The sequence below is a fragment of the Hippocampus zosterae genome, chromosome 11, assembly GCF_025434085.1.
Source record: "Hippocampus zosterae strain Florida chromosome 11, ASM2543408v3, whole genome shotgun sequence".
Lineage (NCBI taxonomy): Eukaryota > Metazoa > Chordata > Actinopteri > Syngnathiformes > Syngnathidae > Hippocampus > Hippocampus zosterae.
This window is the reverse complement of record NC_067461.1, coordinates 16,762,364-16,782,538: the sequence shown is the minus strand read 5'-3', so window position 1 is coordinate 16,782,538 and position 20,175 is coordinate 16,762,364. Positions and strand designations below refer to the sequence as shown.

The window sequence follows — 20,175 nt, the reverse complement described above, 5'->3', positions numbered from 1 at the left end:
TTTCATTCTAAACCGAACTCTAAATCCACCATAAGAATGCACGGCTTCTAAAATGAACACAAGTCCATTGACAGAAAAACTGAAGGCCAATAAAATTTAGTTCTCCCCTAATCACCACGTAGCAGTATACATCATTTCCTCAGTGGAGAGAGCTTTTGATAATGGATGGATGGCCACTACATGCACACTAGTTAAAAACAAACAAACAAAAATGATGAGACAACAAAGACAATATAAGACGTAGCATTCAGTCCAAGCTTAAGGGAATCCGCATAAACTTCTGGCTTCTTTCCATTGCATAGTACCTACTCGGCTCGGCACGACTCAACTGATTTGATAACTTTCCATTGGGAAAAACAAACATAAAAATTTACAGCACATGGTCAGACGGGGTGACAGGTGATCCGAAGACTTTCCTAGCTGACTTTGGGCCAGCGACAGGGTACACCCAGAACTGGTCGCCAGCCAATCGGAGGTCAGGTCAAAACATATTTAGTACATTAGTCCTATCTCAAACAATGTCCTTCAGGATGAAACTCTTTGCCAATTTGCTATTATAAAAATAGTTTGCTATATAGGGTAGAGTCACAATGACTTCAGATCAATTTTAGGACAGCCAATATCTACTTTGCTTACTAAGGAGTTGGCAACACTGCAAGCATGGCACTTTGCAATGGAAAAGCAGCATATTTATACCATTACGATGCACAAAAGGTCCAATGAAGGATTGCTGCTAGTTCTTCTGTGGATGTCATATGTACGAGTAGATGAATGAACAAAATTCAGCTCGGATTTGGTTCACAAAAACAACAACAACAACAAACAAAAAAAACCATCAATCACAGAAACCCTTGACATTCCAAATTAAGGACATTAATGTTTGAATAAATCATATGAAAATCAAATGAATCAATTCCAGGCCGCCTAGACTTTCTCAAAATGTTCAAAATTGGACACTTTGGACAAACTAAAATCAAACAGTACCTCCAAGGTTTGGTGCCAATTACTTACACACATCACACACACATCGAAATCATTTGGATGATGTAATCAATCACAAGACAGATGAGGTGCCCCTCATCTTTCACAAGATATACAGTAGTGAGCAAAGCAAGCAGGACCCCAGAAGAAGAGCTATGTATTACCTCTTCTGCGGCCAAAGCTCCGGGCTGTTGTCAGGAAAGTGGGGGGAGGAAGACAAAGGAGAGACATGGAGTTTGGGGCATTAACACAGGTTGGGGAGAGAATCCAAAGACATTTTGTAGAAATAACATCGATCCAGAAACATTGCCAATATAATAACACAGATGGCCACACCTAAGCTTGTTAAACTGAAAAGGCAGTATTTTTATGCTGCTCGTTGCAAATTGCTGCACCTTCTGTTGCAACAGCTTCATAGGTGAGGTTTAGTCATGGAAATAGCTGACATATTTTAGCGTAACAGATTACCGGACATTGTCATTTGTGCTTAATGAACCGGCAAAGCCTGACGTTCATGCTAATCCTCTGTGTTTTAATTACAAACGGGACAATGGGGACTTAAGGTCGAGCTAGTTAGTCATTATCATGACCTTGGTGAAATATTACAATTTGCTCGAATGGGAATCTGTGGTTGAGTGGAAACTTCCCACAGGGTATGGTGATGGGGGGAAGGAGGGAGAAGGGAGGAAGGGGCAAGAGGGAGAGAGAGAGAGAGAGCTAGAGAGAGAGCTAGAGAGAGAGAAAGAGAAAGAAAAAATACATGGACAGAGAGAGAGAAGCTGTTGTGCAAAATAAATCGTCATGAGGAATACAACAAATTTGTTGAACCATGGAAATAAGTGGCACTCAAATGAGGAAGCGTAAAACATAAAAATGCAGAGTTCGCATACCCTGCCCACGTAAACATTAACAAGCAATCGTGTCATCTTTCGATCATGCACATTTGCAAGTAGCAATGATGTTAATATGTAAGATCATAACTTAAAAATGATATATAGATTTTAAGATGTATTCACTCTCCCTGAGGGGTCCATTTTTCGTAGTACATTGTGTTACTTTATTTATTGTTCTACATTGGTTGTACATCTGAATGAAAATGTTTGAAAGGAATGGAAAAAAAATATGTTAATAAAGTGTTGAATTCCTCTAAAATGATCTTGGTTGTCACTACCAATGCTTTAAATTGGCGATTTAAAAGCTATGAAAAGATGGAGTTTTACAGCACACACCAGACACCCCCCCCCCCAAACCCTCCATTCGCGAATGGTTGTCGGCCCGCGAAAAGCATGTACTTGTCTAAACAGGTCCGTGATGCAATATCAGGTTTGGGACCTTTACTATAAATCACATGATGATCAACTAGCTATTTCCATTACATGTGTGCAAGTGGCTCAATATTTCAGCTCCAGGAAAAAAAAACAAGCTAAAACTGAACATTCAATATTTTGTTATTATTGAAGTGTCAATTTTTTAAGATCAAGAAACAGTTGACCACTGTAAAACATTGCATGAGCATCGGTAGTATTTTCTGCATGGGATTAATATGATTCTGTTAATCTGCTCTGCACCCCCCCCCCCCCAAAAGTGTTTCAATGTTTCTCACTAAATGCTGACAGCGGGAGAGGAAAGATTTCTTACCTCAAAAAACAAATATGGACCTTTGTATTACAAGGAGGGCATTGTGGGATTACATTGTATGTTGTCTCTGAGGCTCCTATCCTTCACAACGTTTTCATTAAAACAAGATCTGACTCTTCAATCCCCCAAAACCTGGGCAGGCTGCCTGTAGCCCTTTCTCCTCTAGCCTGGCTGTAACAATGTCACCATAGCAACCAGAAAAACAGAAAACACGAGGTCCAATCCCATGAAGGGGGATAGAGCTAAGTAAGAGGTTGAAGCGACATCTCAGTGTTAAAGGTTTGGGCATCGAGTGATATTAAATTGGGTGATTTCTATGTCCTGATATGCACAGCAACAAAGTGTGGGCCACGGACAGGTTTATTGCACACCATTAATTATGTCACAGACTGACACTTTATTCCGCACTTGAGGGGCTATCTGGTCAGAGTTCATCCCTTACAACTTCTCACAGCTTGGAGCATCAAAGCTAATGGAGTGACAAGAAGAAGAAGCGGTTGGCGAAAAGCCACAACACCAAAGCTTCCCCGTCTGTACACTTTACAGAAGTGCAAGCTGCTGTTCTGACATCTTTGGAAGCTCGAGGCAGATTTGTGCTTGCCTCAGCGTAACCCCATGAAACCAAAGTTTAAAATCAATCCAGTGACTATCGCTATGAAAAAAAAAAACATATGAGAAAAATGCAGCGCTGCCTAGAAAGTTATTTTATGTTATCCTTTCTTGGGCCGAAGGTCCTGTAGAATACCATTTATGTGAAATATGAATTTATCGGAAGTTACGTTTTTCCTTATATAAGAAGTTTGGACAAGAAGTAAAGAAATGCAGTTTATTGTATCCAGAGAAAAATTATTCCATGCATTTATAAGAAGGGGATGTCCTGTATGGAGAACTTAATGGTTCAACGAGAAAAAAAAAAAACATCTGGGACAGGATGACAACCTGATTTCTTCATCTGGCTGGCCAACTGCATGCTGGTGGACCAGCACCAGCACCAGGAGAATCTAGTTTTACATGTTGGGCTATTTATAGCTGTGCTAGTCACAGGTCATCAGTGCGGAAGGATTCATCCTCGGTTTACGGTGTCAGGAAACCCAGAGTAAGTAGGTGCACCAAATGTTTAGTGGCATGGATCGCTGCAGTTAGGGACTACCAGACAAAATGCGTTCCAGGACTGGCATCACAAAAGACAGATTTCAAACGAAACAAACTGTAGACAGCCAAGCAACACGTCTACAAAGAGCTATTCTGGAGTTTTCTTGGCGAGAGTTGTGGCACGGCAACTCTTGGCTATGCAGGATCCCGGAAGAAAACCTTCAGGCCGTTCATAAAGGCATGGCAGGAAAGGCTCGGAAAGTGCCTTGGATGAAAAATTGATTATTTTGAAGTGGAAAACCTGTAGTTTGTATTTGATTTTGTTTTTGTGATAGCAGTCCTCAACATTTTCTGGCAATCTCATAAATCCCCAAAAGTTGGCCACTCTGAGGGATGCCGAAAGGAATTTACTATTGCAATGTTTCCACCAAGTGTTGCAGTTGAATTTGGTACACTACACAGATGTAGTAAGATTTTCCAAAGTAGGTGATGGTGTGCAAGAAACGTAATGTGGAATACATCACTCACTGCATTTTTTTTTAAAGCACTTTTGTTTTCCTCCCAATCAGTATGTATCATTCCTCTCTGGAATGCAAAACCACCACGTGTTGATCAAATAACAAAAAAGGTTGTTTTTTTTCTTCAGACATGCAGGATAAAAAAACAAATTAATTTATAACATGAAAAAAAATACACATCATAGTTGTATAGCAAAGCAACAGCTTCAAACTTGAATATCCTTAATGTCAGAGCATTTACGCTTGTCAGCTTTGGATACGTTGTTCAGGTTGATGCATCTACAGTATTGGACATGCAGAAACAAATAATTGGTTTTGACTCGAACTGCAACATATTACTTGCACGAACCAGGAATAAAAAGGCCACAGAATCAGACACTAATTTGAACCAGGTACACATTCCATTCCCAGTGTAAAAGTGAAGTAAAAATAACACTTATCAATGCCTTGCTCCGCCCATACGCAAGCATTTCTACTAATTACACCTCTTTTACCGCAAAGATGCCTTCCCTAAAATAGACTCCTCGTCCTCTTTGCAACTGTGTAAATAAACCAACACCTGTATGAGGAAACACAGTATTTGCGCAATGCAAACAGGTCACAAAATATAACAAGATGTAACCCCCTGAGAAAATATATCCAAAAGGATGACATGGCAAGGTAATGAATGCAACTTACTGTTAAGTGGCATTATATGTTGGGCTCCAGGATGATGGAAGTTAATGCCCATATGCCCTGAGAAAGAAAAAAAAACAAACAAACAAGAGTTTAAAAATAAAAAGGTAAAGCAGCTTGATTGGCATTTGGTTGCAACTCTTCTGCTACAGCTGACAAATGATATTACACGAGGAGTGTAAAAACATTCTGAGAATATAGAAAACAGTCAGTTATTTGTGGTCACATCGATGATATTCACACACACACTGATGCATGCACAAAAGAAAATAATCTCAAAGACTGAGATATGAACAGAGCTTTGATTCTGCTATAGGACAAATGCAGCCCGCATTTGTGAGCGCTTACATGGGGTGTGGTGTGGGGTGAAACGTCGTCATTCTGGTTATCTTAGTCATTCCACCCACACACTCGGCACAATATATATATATATATATATATATATATATATATATATATATATATATATAATATTTTCTATTTACCTACTAGTAGGATACACATGATATATTTTGTTTATGAGCTAATCAGGATGGCAGCTCAGTGTTATGACTCAGGATTACTGACTTCACTTGGACTTGGACCTTTGTGACACAGACCTTTGTGACTTGAACTTCAATGTGGACGTGACAACAGCCGTGTTTTCATGTCGAAAATCTCTTGCAGCATTCTACATTCAATGACAGTGGCATTGCAATTGCTTCTCTCTCACGGCGTTTCTAATCTGTGGTGCTCTCCCCATGTCAATTTTTTTGTCTTTTATTTTATCTTTTGTTTTTACAGGTATTCTGCTTTCCACGGGCATCCCCATGAGATGATGCTAAAGTATTGAAGCCGGACTCGACTGAACTGGACAAAAAACAATACAGTAGATCAGAGGTGCCCATTAGGTAGATCCTGATCTACCGGTAGATCTAAGACGGGTCCCAAGTAGATCTGAGGAGTGTCGAGGAGAAAAAAAAAAAACAATACAACCATTTGTGTGTCTTTGTACATGTTATAAATATATATTTTTTGTGTTAATGTACGCTGCACCCAAATCATCCAATCAGTCTCATGTTCACCCCCCAAAAAATAATAAATAAAATAAAAATAAAATAAAGCAGGTAAATCTTGAATTTATGGTGGCGCGTGATTACGTCACCGGAAGTTGTTTGCGCTCAGCAGTCTGCAATTGCAGCTTGTAATCAGAGCTGTTGCGCTCTATCTTTTATCGTCATTATTCTCATTCAGAGTTTGCTTTGTGTACAATTCACTGAGGGCACGGGCAAAGAATAGGAATCTAGGAGGGGACAGGGAACCACTTTAACACTGTACGTGTGAGCTATGATAGTTAACAGGCTGCAAAAGTGCATCGCATGCCTCAGTTTCAGGCTGTTTCTCACCATGGCATGCATGTGTGCGTGCGCCAGTAAGGGTAGATCCCGGGAGGTTAGTTGATCAAAAAGTAGATCTTTGGTCCAAAAAGTTTGGGCACCCCTGCAGTAGATGATTCACACCAGCGCACCAGGCTGATTGACCCTTGCACGCTTAACCAATTTGCTGCAACGGAAAATCTGCAACCCCCGGTGTTTTTTTCTGGAAAAATGGGACCAAATGTGGTTATATTTTGATCAGTATAATAAGAGCCAGGCTATGTCAATAACACAATGCATATCATGGAAAAATGCAGCTGCATTGCTCCCCTAAAATGTATGGTGATGAGTAGGACCAGTGGAAGCAGTGGACCAATGGAATAGTGTGAAAAAAGGAAAACAACACCAAGGGAGAAGCACCTGACATTTCTGGAAAGACTGAGAGTTACTTTCCGCATTAGTCAGCACAACCTAGTTCCTCCCATGCACACTTGGACCAACAACTCAGGATTTGAACGTCAACATGGTGAAAATTCGTGTAGCTACACAACGGAGAAGAGAATGTTTGTTTCCATGGAAAACAAAACTATAATTAACCATAAGGGTCAAAAGTAAGAAAAGTAAAAGTCGGGGGTGTCTTTCATAGCTCTTTTTAGTCGGGGGAGCTCGAGAATCCAGTTGAGCCTGCTGCATAGTTTTTCATTGAATGTGAAGCTTTCGATCTAATCTGGACTAACTATTTATTCACGATCAAAACAAGCCAAGTAAACATGGTTTGTTCCCTGGGTGGGATTAGCCTAGTCATGATTGCCCCAGCTGTGAATTTTCCATCAACTCAACACAATGATACTGGCGGCAGGATTTATTGGATATTAGTTGCAATGTAACCTTTAACACAGCCAAACCCATCATCTTATCTGTATGTCGTCATTGAATTTTGATTAAAGTACAGGGCCACATGACCATCTCAGTGTAATGTGCTGAAAGGTTATGAGGTCAAGTCCAACATGTGAGGCAAGCAAGCTAATACAGTATTGACCTTTCACCTCAACTTCATTTAGCATGATCCCTCTCCAAACAAGAGCGGACGGAGTTCCTGTCGACTTAGTTTCCCCATGCGTTGAAAATTTTGGATTTGGCTGACTTTATGTACAGAGTGACCACGTGGCAATGTTAATCTGACACACTTCACTCACACTTGACCCAAATGGAGCAACGAGGCATAAGAGTGGTGCAACATTTGTAAACATGCTTCTGGTGGCAACGACTCATTCGACGTGTGTAGTGCCTGCAAGGCTTGTTTTGCTCCCGATAAAGACCTCATGTTAACTCCTATCTACAGACCAATGCTTTTGTCAACAATGTAGAAAGTCAAACAGCAGCAATATTTATTCGCTCTCTACGTCTGGTGGCTTGTACTTGCTGGCAGCGTCCTTTGTATAACATGAACAAAGACTGGAATCAATATTTTACAGGTAAAGCCCCAAAAATAGGTTACTACAAAATCACTGAGAAGTTTGGCATCTCCAGCGCAACCTTCATCAGTTGGATTAAAGTCCACAACAATAATCAATTCATGTCAGTTTTTTTTTTTTTTTTTGGAGGGGTGGGGGCAGTTCAGGGTCAATCATAGCCTGGTAGAGAAGGCCAATGCCAGCATTACAAGTGGCACATTTTCAACTTGACAGGAGAATTAGATTATCTTCTGAACAGTTTCGGAGAATGAATTTTTTTTTCAAATGTAATAGCTCCACATATTTAAAAAACATCATTACAATCAACACAATCTGAAGGAGTTCTGTGTTGAGTTCATAAACTTCTATGTGAGCGATGTGTACTCTCACACCTCCAGTAACAATATGCCAATGGTAACTAATGCATTGCAAATATCATGTGAGTTATGCTAGTTGACCGAGCGTGAGTGTGAGTGCAGGTGTTTCTATATCAAAATTCCAAAGTAGCAAAATTGTGAACGAGAGCACTAACACTTTAAAATGAATGTCTAACTTGTTTAGGTACAAGTCAGACAAAATATGAGAAACTGATTGATGCAGTGCATTTCACCACTGCCAAATGTTTGTTGTTGTGAGTGTTGGCCTGTCCCGTCAGGGACGCCACAGTGAATCATTCACGTTAATTGTGTGGCACAGTTTTTATGCCGCATGCCCTTCTTACCAAGCACAACCATAATAACAAATGTTATAAAATTAATACCTGGAAATGTCTATTAAAACTGAGCTCTTGACCATTCAAGGGATTTTCATCGATTACGTGTCACACATCAATTTCGACAAACAAGTGCTCATTGCAGAGGGGGAAGAGAACCACTTTAAAAGGGAAAAAAGAGCAGCGGGGGAAAAGCATCATCTCACAGTCCAGAAAAGACACATTTTGCTTAAGTCCGTCTCTCACTCATTGGCGATGGTTTGCAAATGTGTGTGCATGTAGCAAATTTTTTATGTATTTATTTTTGGTCAGCGTTCGTTCAATGTTGAGATTTTTGTCAGACATTGCAAAACAGATTTAATGGTCTCAAACTATTTTTCTTGTTTCCATCAACATTTGAACATGTTGAAAATTGACAAGAAAAATTCTTGAGTCCATTAAAATTGTTTACAAATGTGTTTTGCATCCGTTTGACACATTGGACGAACAATGACGACAAAAGAAACATTTGCTACATGAGCACACACTTGCAAAACTTCACCGCTCAGTAAAATACTGCCCATAACGTTTGCAAGTGTGTAAGCACGTGGCAAGTGCTGTTTTTTTTGGGGTGGGGGGGTCGTTAGGGTTTGTTCAGGGTTGCAAACGGTCGCAAAAGACATTTTTATCGATCTCAAACTTTTTTTCTTGTCGCAAAGAAATGTGGAATATATTCCAAATTTGGTGGCGAGAGGAAAAATCTTTTGCAACTATTAAAACTGTTTGGGAATGTCAGGCAAACATCTTTACATTTGTTTTCAACACTGAAAGAACCTTGACGAAAAAAAACAACAACAACAACAAAAAAAACATACTTGCAAACCTTGCCGCTCAGTGACATGCGGGCTTTGTTTGAAGCAACACATACAGCACATTAGACAATAAAGTTGTATCCAATACAATCCAAAGTGTTGCTCTTCCCAAACAAATAAACACAACCAATCCCAATGAAAATTCAATGTGTATGATGGGATGGATTTGGGTCGGACCCATTGAGTTGGGAATGCCAACTCAATGGTTAATTTGTTCTGGGGGTGGAGTTGGTAGATTATATGCAAAAAGTCTGATTTCAAGCCAGTAATAACAGGAGGTGAATCAAACTCGCTGCATTTTCTCACTCAACTGGTTGACCAATTGGCTCAGGTGAGTGATTCTTGACCTTGTGAGACCTGTGTGCTATTATACTTTGTACATTATAGACTGTTACCTCATTCAGTACCAGCCAGTTCTGGGCCAAGTCTGAAAAGACGTTTAAAAACATCTCTGGGAGTGAATGGGTTACTGATTGCTTCATTTCTACATGCAACATTTAACCCCTATGGACAAAGATGACTCTCTAAACTACCATCTCACATTAGTGAATGCCAATATCTTGCTGCTATTGTGAGATGTACAAGCACAAGAGCGTTTTTGATTCCGTAGCAGGATGAATGCATTGGAGCACTGCCCAAATAGAGTGGAGCTGTTCTGTGGTTGACGAGGATGCTTGCAGCAGCCATAGAACCACAACGGTAAACATGCAACGAGACGAAACAAAATCCACGACCCATACATACAGTGTAAGCACGGATGTATGAATATTCCTAACCTGCAAAATGATTCCTCCACAAAATATCAGCGATAGTCATTGGTGGCCCATCAGCAGGGTGAGCTTTACCTTTGTCATGGTCAGTCCTTATCATATCCATTAAGGAATTCTCCAAAGAGTGCAAGCTAAATGCGTCAAAGGGCCGATTCCGGTCCTACAACATAAAGTAAAACAAAAAGAGAGAAAGAGAGAGACAGAACAAGGATCACGACCTCTGGTAGCACATTGCAAAATACAAAATGAACACAGAACAGATCAAAGTACCAGAAATAATATACTTTTTTTTTTTACATCCAGACCACAATCACCCATTACCAACAAAACGTAGCAGTTGGTAATTGAATGGATTTTATTGTCTTGAAGTCTATACTGCAGTCAGAAATACGGGTACAGTGTCCTGCAATTGGAGTAATAATTGGGCTACAAGATAGGTGGTAGCACTTATTTCATGGCTAAAAGTCCCAAATTGTGAGAGTCAATTGGCAAAACGCTTTTTCGACAAATGCCAAATTATCTTACCATCAAATTTTAGTTGAAGGCTACGGGGCATAGAAAAGGTCAGGAACATCTTACACTACACCAGTCAGCTGAGCGGGCTCTAGCACAGTCTCGACCCTGACATACAAAGCGGATGGATGGGTGTATAATTCGTAAGTGTACGTGTCATTTTGATCTCATCAAAGAGTTAGACTTTTCAATAATCAATATGGCTACTAAAGTGTGGGTTGTTGATGAACCAGAACTTTCCATCTTTTGTTAAAATGGCAAAGTGGTCCAAGAGGAGTGGTTGACGTGACTCTTGGCCATGCTTTGAAAGGAGGCCAATTAAAGCTGCAACCATGAAACCAAGCCGACTCTTAAGTGGTTCTACGTAACAGAGAAGGCTCTGAAGCTGCCATCAGTGAAAAGTTGGTCTCGTTGTCATCGGTCACACAGAGGGCCACCTTCTTGTCTTTACTTATGACAGATGACTAATTATGAGCTCCATATTTTTGTCCATGTGATGTAAAAGACATTTACGGATAAGTTCTCTGATCTTGTGTGGCAAATCCACCACTCCCCCTTGGAAACCAAAACAAGAATCAATATTATGTTGAATGGGTCAACGTCAACTCAAGCGCTCACAGCTGATCAATCGGCTACTGTCTGTGAATGAATGCATTCGAGTGACATGTGTGCCAAAGGTGAGGCCTGAGAGCGTCTCGACCCAGGCTTGGCAGCCAAACCCAAGCGGCATTGTTTGCTCACCACCACTATTGTTGTATTTTAGGCTGTGCATTCAAAAGCGTTATTCACCCGCACTCTTGACCCGACAGTACCGCACAGATAAAAATCTGCCCACTTGGTACAAACGCTAAATACTTTAAAACGCTGAGCTTTTGGTTTCCTTGCTCTTCCCTCCTCAGTGATCAGTGTGGATGCACACAGCGGGGGGATCATGAAGCTCAATCTGGTCCAGTCACCTAAACATAAAATATTCTCCCACGCAGATTCGACATTTAATGTAATATCAGGACCCGAGACGTCAAAGCAAAGGGTCAGCTGGTCCTCCCTCAATAACTGGATACACCACGCATACGGGAGATAATACTCAGCCAGATCATAATTTTATTTGCTGTATAATTTAGCATTATTAAACTATAACTCCAACGGGGAGCTCCGAAAAGGACACTCTAACAAAGGTTAAACAGGTTGAAAAAATGTTTTCAATTCAAATCATGGCGCTTGTTCGACTCCAAACATTGTGACCAGCATTGCTTTCTGCAATCATTCGTGTGCACTCTAACAATAACGAGTGAGCAAATGACAATGAATGTCACTTACAGTTAAACCATACGCACAAATATGAAATGAACCAAAAACAACAAGCCTTAGTAATAGCTGCAGTGTAAAATCAAGTAAATGGCAGTGAATGTAAAAACTTCAAATTAAGTTGGACCGTGTATCCCAAAAAAAGCAAAATACATGTATTGTAAATTTTTTGGAGAAAAAAACTAAATCTGACTGTCTATAATGAGAAACGTAACGATTACAGCACAGAACGTCGCTGTAATGAACAAGATTGTATTTGCGGTAATGTCTTTTGTGCATGCATTACTGATCCGAACAATGACGTCAATGACTGATCGACAAACTATGACATGATAACTGATCACAGATTTTGCATAAAATGTAAAATATCTGCTGATCCGATCGAGCCAATCTGATCGGTGTCAAATCTACTTTTCAACCTAAGATAAGATAAGATAAGAAAAACCTTTATTAGTCTCACAATGGAGAAATTCCCAATTCACAGCAGCAAAGTTATGAAAGTAAGAAGTAGAACAACAAAATATAGGAGCTGCTGGAAAGGCAGCCACTCTCGCGGCGCCATTTTGAAGTCAAAATAACAAAAATAAAACAAGACAACACATAGGACACAGACAGTCGTTCAATCTTCACCAACTGTATCACCTACTGTGATACACAACAAAGACAATGTATTTAACCCTTTGAGGGACAGCGGTAAGTACAGAGGACAGCTTATCATGTTATCAGATTACAGGTTATCAATATTGGTGCATGAAAGGGTTAATGTGCAAACATAAACTTTTATTTATTTATTGCAAATATTGACTCATTTTAAAATTTGATGTCTGCAATACATTTCCAAAAAGCTGGGCCAGGGGGCATGTTTACCAATATGTTAAATCACAACAACAGAACATTCGCTTTGCTATGACCACCAACTCCCCACAATGTGATTCAACATTTTTATTCCGTTTTGAAGGACAGCCGCTAGAAGGAAAAAAAACCCACAGCTTCTTCAGAAGAGGTCATTCTTTTAAATTCCCAATTATTGCGACATTTTGTGCACGCCTGGTTCGTTGCTGAACTTCAGGTGTCCTGATGTGTGGAGTTCATTCACGTCAGCTATTGTTTTCTTTTCACATCGAAGCCTGTCTGAGTTTGTGATAAAGACACAAATATCCCATTTAGTACAATGCAGACAGAGTGGGTCATTCCATATTAATGCTGCATTTGTTGCAGGCATTATTTGGAGCTGACCTTTGTGTATTTTATGTCAAGTAGCTTGTTGTTGGGAAAATGTGTTGAGTTAATTCATGGCAAGTATTGTTTTAGTTTACACAATAATTATGATAGGTATGTGTTCTGCTGCAGAAACGGCAGACAATATTTTTAGTTAGCAGTTTACAAATGTGAGACATGATGCAGGGCTGAGCCAATTGCTTGAGGAAATGCATTCCCGTATGTCATTTGTCCCAACAAGTGCAGAAGTGCGTGAATGTCGTCAGTTGGTACAAAAAGAAGAAATACTGACAAACACAGCAAAATGTTAGAAGAGCTGAGAGGCTAAATCAGCATTATGTCATCTCCTCTAATATTGGCTTGGCTGAAAATGACTTTTTTTGACATTTGGCAAATGCTCATTTAGATAGTGACCAGGTTAAGTTGAGATATTTCAGACTGCTCAGTATATTGAATGACAAACCAAATGCCACAGGAAAGAAACTAATGACAAATTACTTTTCAGATAATACAAACATGGCACTGGTAAAAATAATAATAATAATAATAATTTTTAATCAGAGATGCAAGTCAAATTTTCTATATATATATATATATATATATATATATATATACATGCACACACACACACATAAAAAAAAAAAATCCTCATCTCACCCCTCGGGTGGTGTCCGTCCCTCATTCAGCTCGGTCCTCTACCAGAGGCCAGGAAGCTTGAGGGTTCTGCGCAGTATCCTTGCTGTTCCCAGCACTGCACATTTCTGGACTGAGATGTCCGATGTTGTTCCCGGGATCTGTTGCAACCACTCATCTAGTTTGGGGGTCACTGCCCCAAGTGCTCCGACCACCACAGGCACGACTGTCACCTTTACCTTCCAGGCTCTCTCCAGCTCCTCTCTGAGCCCTTGGTATTTCTCGATTTTCTCATGTTCCTTCTTCCTGATGTTTCCATCACTTGGGACCGCTACATCCACCACAACGGCTTTCCTCTGCCCTTTATCTATGATCACGATATCTGGTTGGTTCGCCATTACCATCTTGTCAGTCTGGATCTGGAAGTCCCACAGGATCTTCGCTCTGTCGTTCTCCACCACCTTCGGAGGTGTTTCCCATTTTGACCTTGGGGTTTCCAGTCCATACTCCGCACAGATGTTTCGGTAGACTATGCCAGCCACCTGGTTATGGCGTTCCATGTAGGCTTTCCCTGCCAGCATCTTACACCCTGCAGTTATGTGTTGGATCGTCTCAGGTGCCTCTTTGCACAACCTACACCTTGGGTCTTGTCTGGTGTGGTATATCTGGGCCTCGATTGCTCTGGTGCTCAAGGCCTGCTCCTGAGCAGCCAGGATGAGTGCCTCTGTGCTGTCCTTCAGGCCAGCCGCCTCTAGCCACTGATAGGACTTCTTGAGATCAGCCACTTCAGTTATGGTCCGGTGGTACATCCCGTGTAGGGGCTTATCCTCCCATGATGGTCCCTCTTCCAGCACCTCATCTTCTGTTCCCCATTGTCTGAGACATTCTCTGAGTACGTCATCCGTTGGAGCCTTCTCCTTGATGTATTCATGGAGCTTGGATGTTTCATCCTGGACAGTGGCTCTCACACTCACTAGTCCCCGGCCTCCTTCCTTTCGGCTTGCGTACAGTCTCAGGGTGCTGGATTTGGGATGGAATCCTCCATGCATGGTTAGGAGCTTTCGGGTCTTAACGTCCGTGGTCTGAATCTCTTCCTTTGGCCACCTTATTATTCCTGCAGGGTATCTGATCACTGGCAGGGCATAGCTGTTTATTGCCCGGGTCTTATTCTTGCCATTGAGCTGGCTTCTTAGGACTTGCCTCACTCGCTGGAGGTATTTGGCCGTAGCCGCTTTCCTTGTTGCCAGTTCGAGGTTGCCATTGGCTTGTGGTATACCAAGGTACTTGTAGCTGTCCTCAATGTCTGCTATTGTTCCTTCAGGGAGTGAGACCCCTTCAGTGCGGACTACCTTTCCTCTCTTAGTCACCATCCGACTACATTTCTCAAGCCCGAATGACATACCGATGTCGCTGCTGTAGATCCTGGTTGTGTGGATCAGGGAATCTATGTCCCTTTCGCTCTTAGCATACAGCTTTATGTCATCCATGTAGAGGAGGTGACTGATTGTAGCTCCATTTCTGAGGCGGTATCCATAGCCTGTCTTGGTGATTACTTGGCTTAGGGGGTTCAGTCCTATGCAGAACAGCAGTGGGGAGAGTGCATCACCTTGGTATATGCCACATTTGATGGACACTTGGGTAAGTGGCTTGCCATTGGCTTCAAGTGTGGTTTTCCACATCCTCATCGAGTTCGCAACGAAAGCTCTTAGGGTCCTGCTCACCTTATACAACTCCAAGCATTCAGTGATCCATGTATGTGGCATCGAGTCATAGGCTTTCTTGTAATCAATCCAAGCTGTGCACAGGTTGGTACGTCGGGACCTGCAGTCTTGTGCGACTGTTCTGTCAACCAGGAGCTGATGTTTGGCTCCTCTGGTATCTCTACCAATGCCCTTCTGCGCTTCGTTCATGTATTGATCCATGTGTCCACTTATCTTAGCCGCAATGATGCCTGACATGAGCTTCCATGTTGTGGAGAGACAGGTTATTGGCCGATAGTTGGATGGGGCTGCGCCCTTCGAGGGATCCTTCATGATCAGGATCGTTCGCCCTTCGGTTAGCCATTCTGGGTGAGTCCCATCCCACAGCAGCTGGTTCATTTGTACTGCTATGCGCTCATGGAGTGCTGTGAGTTTCTTTAGCCAGTAGGTGTGGACCATGTCCGGGCCTGGTGCTATCCAGTTCTTCATATCTGAGACTCTTTCCTGTATGTCTGCCACTGTTATGGTAACTGGGTTCTGTTCAGGGAGGTTGCTGTGCTCCTCTCTCAGGGTCACCAGCCATTGTGCACTGCTGTTATGTGCAACCTCCTTCTCACATATTCCTTTCCAATCCTTTCAGTTTCCAGTCTTGGTGGGTCAGCTCTGTTGTTAGGACCCTGGCACTGAGCGTACACTTTCGCAGGTTGTGTTGCGAACAGCCTGTTTATTCGTCTGGCCTCATTCTCTTTCGTGTACCGCTTTAGGCGACTGGACAAGGCTTGGAGCCTTTGTTTGGCAGTTTCGAGTGCTTCAGGTATGGTCATCTGGATGTACCTCTCGGGTATCGGCCTTTTCATCACACCTCTCTGGGCCTCCGTCAATTTACTCACATCTTTCCGGGCCGCCTTGATCTTATCCTCCAACCGTCTTTTCCATGGTGGATAACATATCTCATGGTTTCTCTTATAGCCCAGAGTCTCCAGGATCACTGATGCTGAAGCGTATATCAGCTCATTGGTTTCTGTGATCGTTACGGTAGGGATCGCCCTCAGTGCTGCATTCACACTTGCTATGAGACTTTCAGATGGTACTTCACATAGCCTTTGTAATCGGTTTCTAGGTTGCCCAGCTTTCATTCTCGCCATGATCTTAGCTTTCAGGTCAGTTGCTGCCTCACTCAGCATTTCATTCATTGGGGCTGGCCACCCAATCTCATCATCTGCATTCATTGGGGCTTGCCTCCCAATCTCTTGTATGACCTCCTCCTCTGATCTGCCAGCCTGGGGCCCTTCACCATGGAACTTGCGTAGTACCTCATCAATCTCAAGTTGTGACAGCAGTTGCCGTTTGTGGATGTTGGAACACTGAGCTACTAGTTGTTTCGTGGTCAACCGTGACTGTGGGTTTCGAAGTAACCATTTAGCCCACATTCTCTGCATGTAACCCCTCTGACTAGGGTTGCTTGAGTAGTAGCATTCCAACAGAGCCATGTTATCGCATCTCGCCCATCTCCGCTTTGTTCCAGTAGCCCATTTTTCATCAAGGTGCTCTGGTTCCCCAGCACCTGACGCAGACCTCGTTTGGCCGGGCGACGTCTGAGCCAGCATGTCATTCGTTTTATTGTCTCTCATCATTGTATGAGGTAGGCATTAGCGTGAAGGATCTTGCCCAAGGACCCACACTGGATGGTGTTATGTGCTCATTTTTTGCCCCAAGCGGGATTCGAACCACTGTCTCCCGTATGCCAAACCGATGCCTTACCAAATGAGCTATCCAGCCGCTTACATTATATATATATATATATATATATATACACACACACACACACACACATTTTTTGGCACTGATTCAGAATATGCCCTTGCTTTTTCGCTACCACATCAGGTTTTGATAATAATAATAATAAACATAATAATAAAAACAATAATATGTAGTATAGTAATTAATTTAATAATATTGATGAATTAAGGGTTAGGTTCACCAACAGGTGGATTTTTTTCTGAAACGTCATAGATACAAATTGCAATGCATAATGAAATAAGTATTGAATGAGCTTTTATAGATCCAACTTAAAAAAAAATAATGACAATATCTCAAAAAGCGGATGTGCTAGAAAAAAGTAATGATATATTTGAATCTGTGTCAAAAGGGGACACATAATGCCGTCTGATTAAACATTAACATCTGATTCAAATTTGCTGTTGATCAGTTTTATTTCCAAACTTGACCGTGAATGTTGTCCTCTTTACAGAATGCATGCTCTTTTTTCGTTTGAGAACTAATGACTGTGTTGACAGAAGAAATATAGCACCTTCTGCATAACATGTCGTATATTATTCAATTGGTTGGCAACGTGTTGCATGTTCATGATAGTGGTGTCCGTCACCATTCTTGGGCATCCTAATTCTACGATGATGAATACCGAGGTTGAACTGGAGCTACTCTACAGGACCAACATAATGCAAAATAGGAACCTGGAAAACAAGTTACACCATGTTTACTTGCTGGTGTAAAATTTCCTAGGTTACACGCTCAAATTCACAGAAGCTCCTTCTGGTTTGCATGACCACCAGACAACATTTGACTCCTTGTTTGATGCTGAGATGAGATTTGAAGGGATAATAACTGCCATGTATTCGTAACAGGGTATCTCCAGAGATGCTCATGTGACTTAAGCCTCACACTGATATGCTAAGAAGAATTCCATACATTCCCCATCTTTAAAGCGGCAGTCAACATTCGCCCAGTACACAACTGAGCACAAGGGATGTAAGGCTCCATCTGTGGCATTTAAAAAACACTCACAGCCTGATTTACAAAAGGTTTGCATGTGCAAAAATGGGCACAAACTGTATTGCTAATGCAAATGAATGTGGAAGCTGATCTACTAACCGGGCATTAAGAGGATTGTGTCTGCCAAAAGGGCATAGTTACCGGACAAGTTACTTTTGTATGTTCTATGAGGACCTGCGGCAAACAAAATAATTTAGCACATGCAATTTGATTTATAAAACCTGAGATGAATTATGCTAACTGATTTTGCGTTTTTATAAACCATGTCTAAAAAACAGCCGCAAACCAGTATGCAGAGCAGTGCCCACATAGCGATGGCAAAATGAGAAATGACGGGAAGAACCTTTCAGCGACTGTGAACATTTTTGATCCCTAAAAAACAAAAATATCATGTGTTGCAGCCGGCAAAGATGGAAAACAGGTAGGACGGTGACCCTTGAGGACCGAGTTTGGACCCCTAAGATCTAAGGGTTGATTTGGAGTCAGTCACAAAAAGGAGGAATAGTTTATCACCAATAAAAAAACTTTTCTCAAGTCTGCATTTCCTTGCATCTGGCGGAGTTGAACCAATTCTGCCAAGAAGAGTGGGACAAAATTCCTCCAGAGCAATGTGAAAGAATCCACACCAATTACATGTATTGCAAATGTCTGATTTGACTTATGGCTGCACAACGCGTTATTAGGTTCAGGGGCAATTACATTTTCACTGAGTCAGAAAGGTTTGGATTTTTTTCATTTTGTGCCCTATTAAAAATAATTTTGATTTGAAAACTGCATAGTGTATTTCCGTGGGTTGTCCCTAAGGTGATATTAAAATTGGTTTGATTTGAAACCTTTGCCTGCGATAAATGTAAAAATAAATAAATAAAACATGCAAGTTAAATCATTTGATTTTGCTTCTTTTTAAATCAAAATACTGGGAAAAAATAGGGGGGACAGGGCTGGGGACCGCAGGTGCAATGCCTTTTCAAATTTAAAATGTGCTAATCCTTTTTCTCTGTCCTAAATGCCAATCACAAGTTTGAGGAAAAACCCCTGTTCCATGTTTTGCCAGATAGGCAACCACACTTTTTTAGTCACAACTCAATCGCAGTGTTTGGGTCACAAGCGTGGATGGCAAAATCAGCATAAAGGAAAAGCACATAAGTCCAATTGCATAAAAAGGCACAGTCTGGAAAATATGTCCCTTCGTGAGATCTTCAGAACCTCAAAAAAGCACACCTGTCATGTCAGGAGCACTCCATGTGACATTGTGCGATAACTGTGGCCCCGTCTGCTGCTTGGCTCAGCAATTTCCCTGACTTTTAGTAAACAGACCATTTGACATGTGGCACCCTGACCTTGCATTGTCGTGATAACTCCTCTACAATCATGGCTGTAATTGTTAAGCAGTAAGGTGTGAGCTGTGGCTGAGGTGACATCAGTGAGGCACCCAAAGGCAGTCAAGGAAAATATTCAATCTAAAAGTTATTCTTGGTGGCGAAGGTGATTGCAAACTCATACTGATAATGAGGTCTAATAACAACTTGCAAGCTTTAAAATAGTTTCACCCACATACCCTTATCCTGGTGTTGTTTTCACACCCAAATGTAATGTACTCATTTACTAATTTACTTATCACAGACCCAACCGCAAAGCCACGTGTTTCCAGGGTGGGTAGGAAAAACTGAAATGCTAAAGTATTTACGCTTGATCAATCCAACGCTCCATTTTCGAGACCGCTAGGGTGGCAGTTGATCTGAAGCCTATCCCAGCTGACATTGAGCGAGAGGACCGGTCGGCAGCCAATAGCACAGAAATGTACACCAATTAAACCATGTCTTGGTATTGGATGGGACTTTAGCAAATAAACAGTTGACTCTGAAAATTGTTTCATGGTTGCTTAAAAGACTTTCTAATTCCTGATGTTATCCTGTATCTTTGCTTATGTCACATTACATCACGTATCCCCCTGCACTTTGAATGGC

At 41.5% G+C, this 20,175-nt stretch overlaps 1 protein-coding gene across 5 annotated transcripts in view; it reads right to left on the bottom strand.

Moving 5' to 3' along the window:
• The window catches only part of cpeb3 (cytoplasmic polyadenylation element binding protein 3), a 48,871-nt gene that overhangs the window by 23,442 nt on the left and 5,254 nt on the right, over nucleotides 1-20,175 (bottom strand). For 2 of the 5 annotated variants that reach the window (XM_052080302.1, XM_052080305.1), the window contains exons 3-5: nucleotides 10,053-10,206; nucleotides 4,908-4,964; nucleotides 1,146-1,169 (exon numbers count right to left, since the gene is read on the bottom strand). In XM_052080302.1, the coding sequence (XP_051936262.1) occupies nucleotides 1,146-1,169; nucleotides 4,908-4,964; nucleotides 10,053-10,206 (235 nt within the window). The remainder of the gene's footprint in view (nucleotides 1-1,145; nucleotides 1,170-4,907; nucleotides 4,965-10,052; nucleotides 10,207-20,175) is intronic. The other 3 variants (XM_052080306.1, XM_052080303.1, XM_052080307.1) reach the window with 3 other exon arrangements.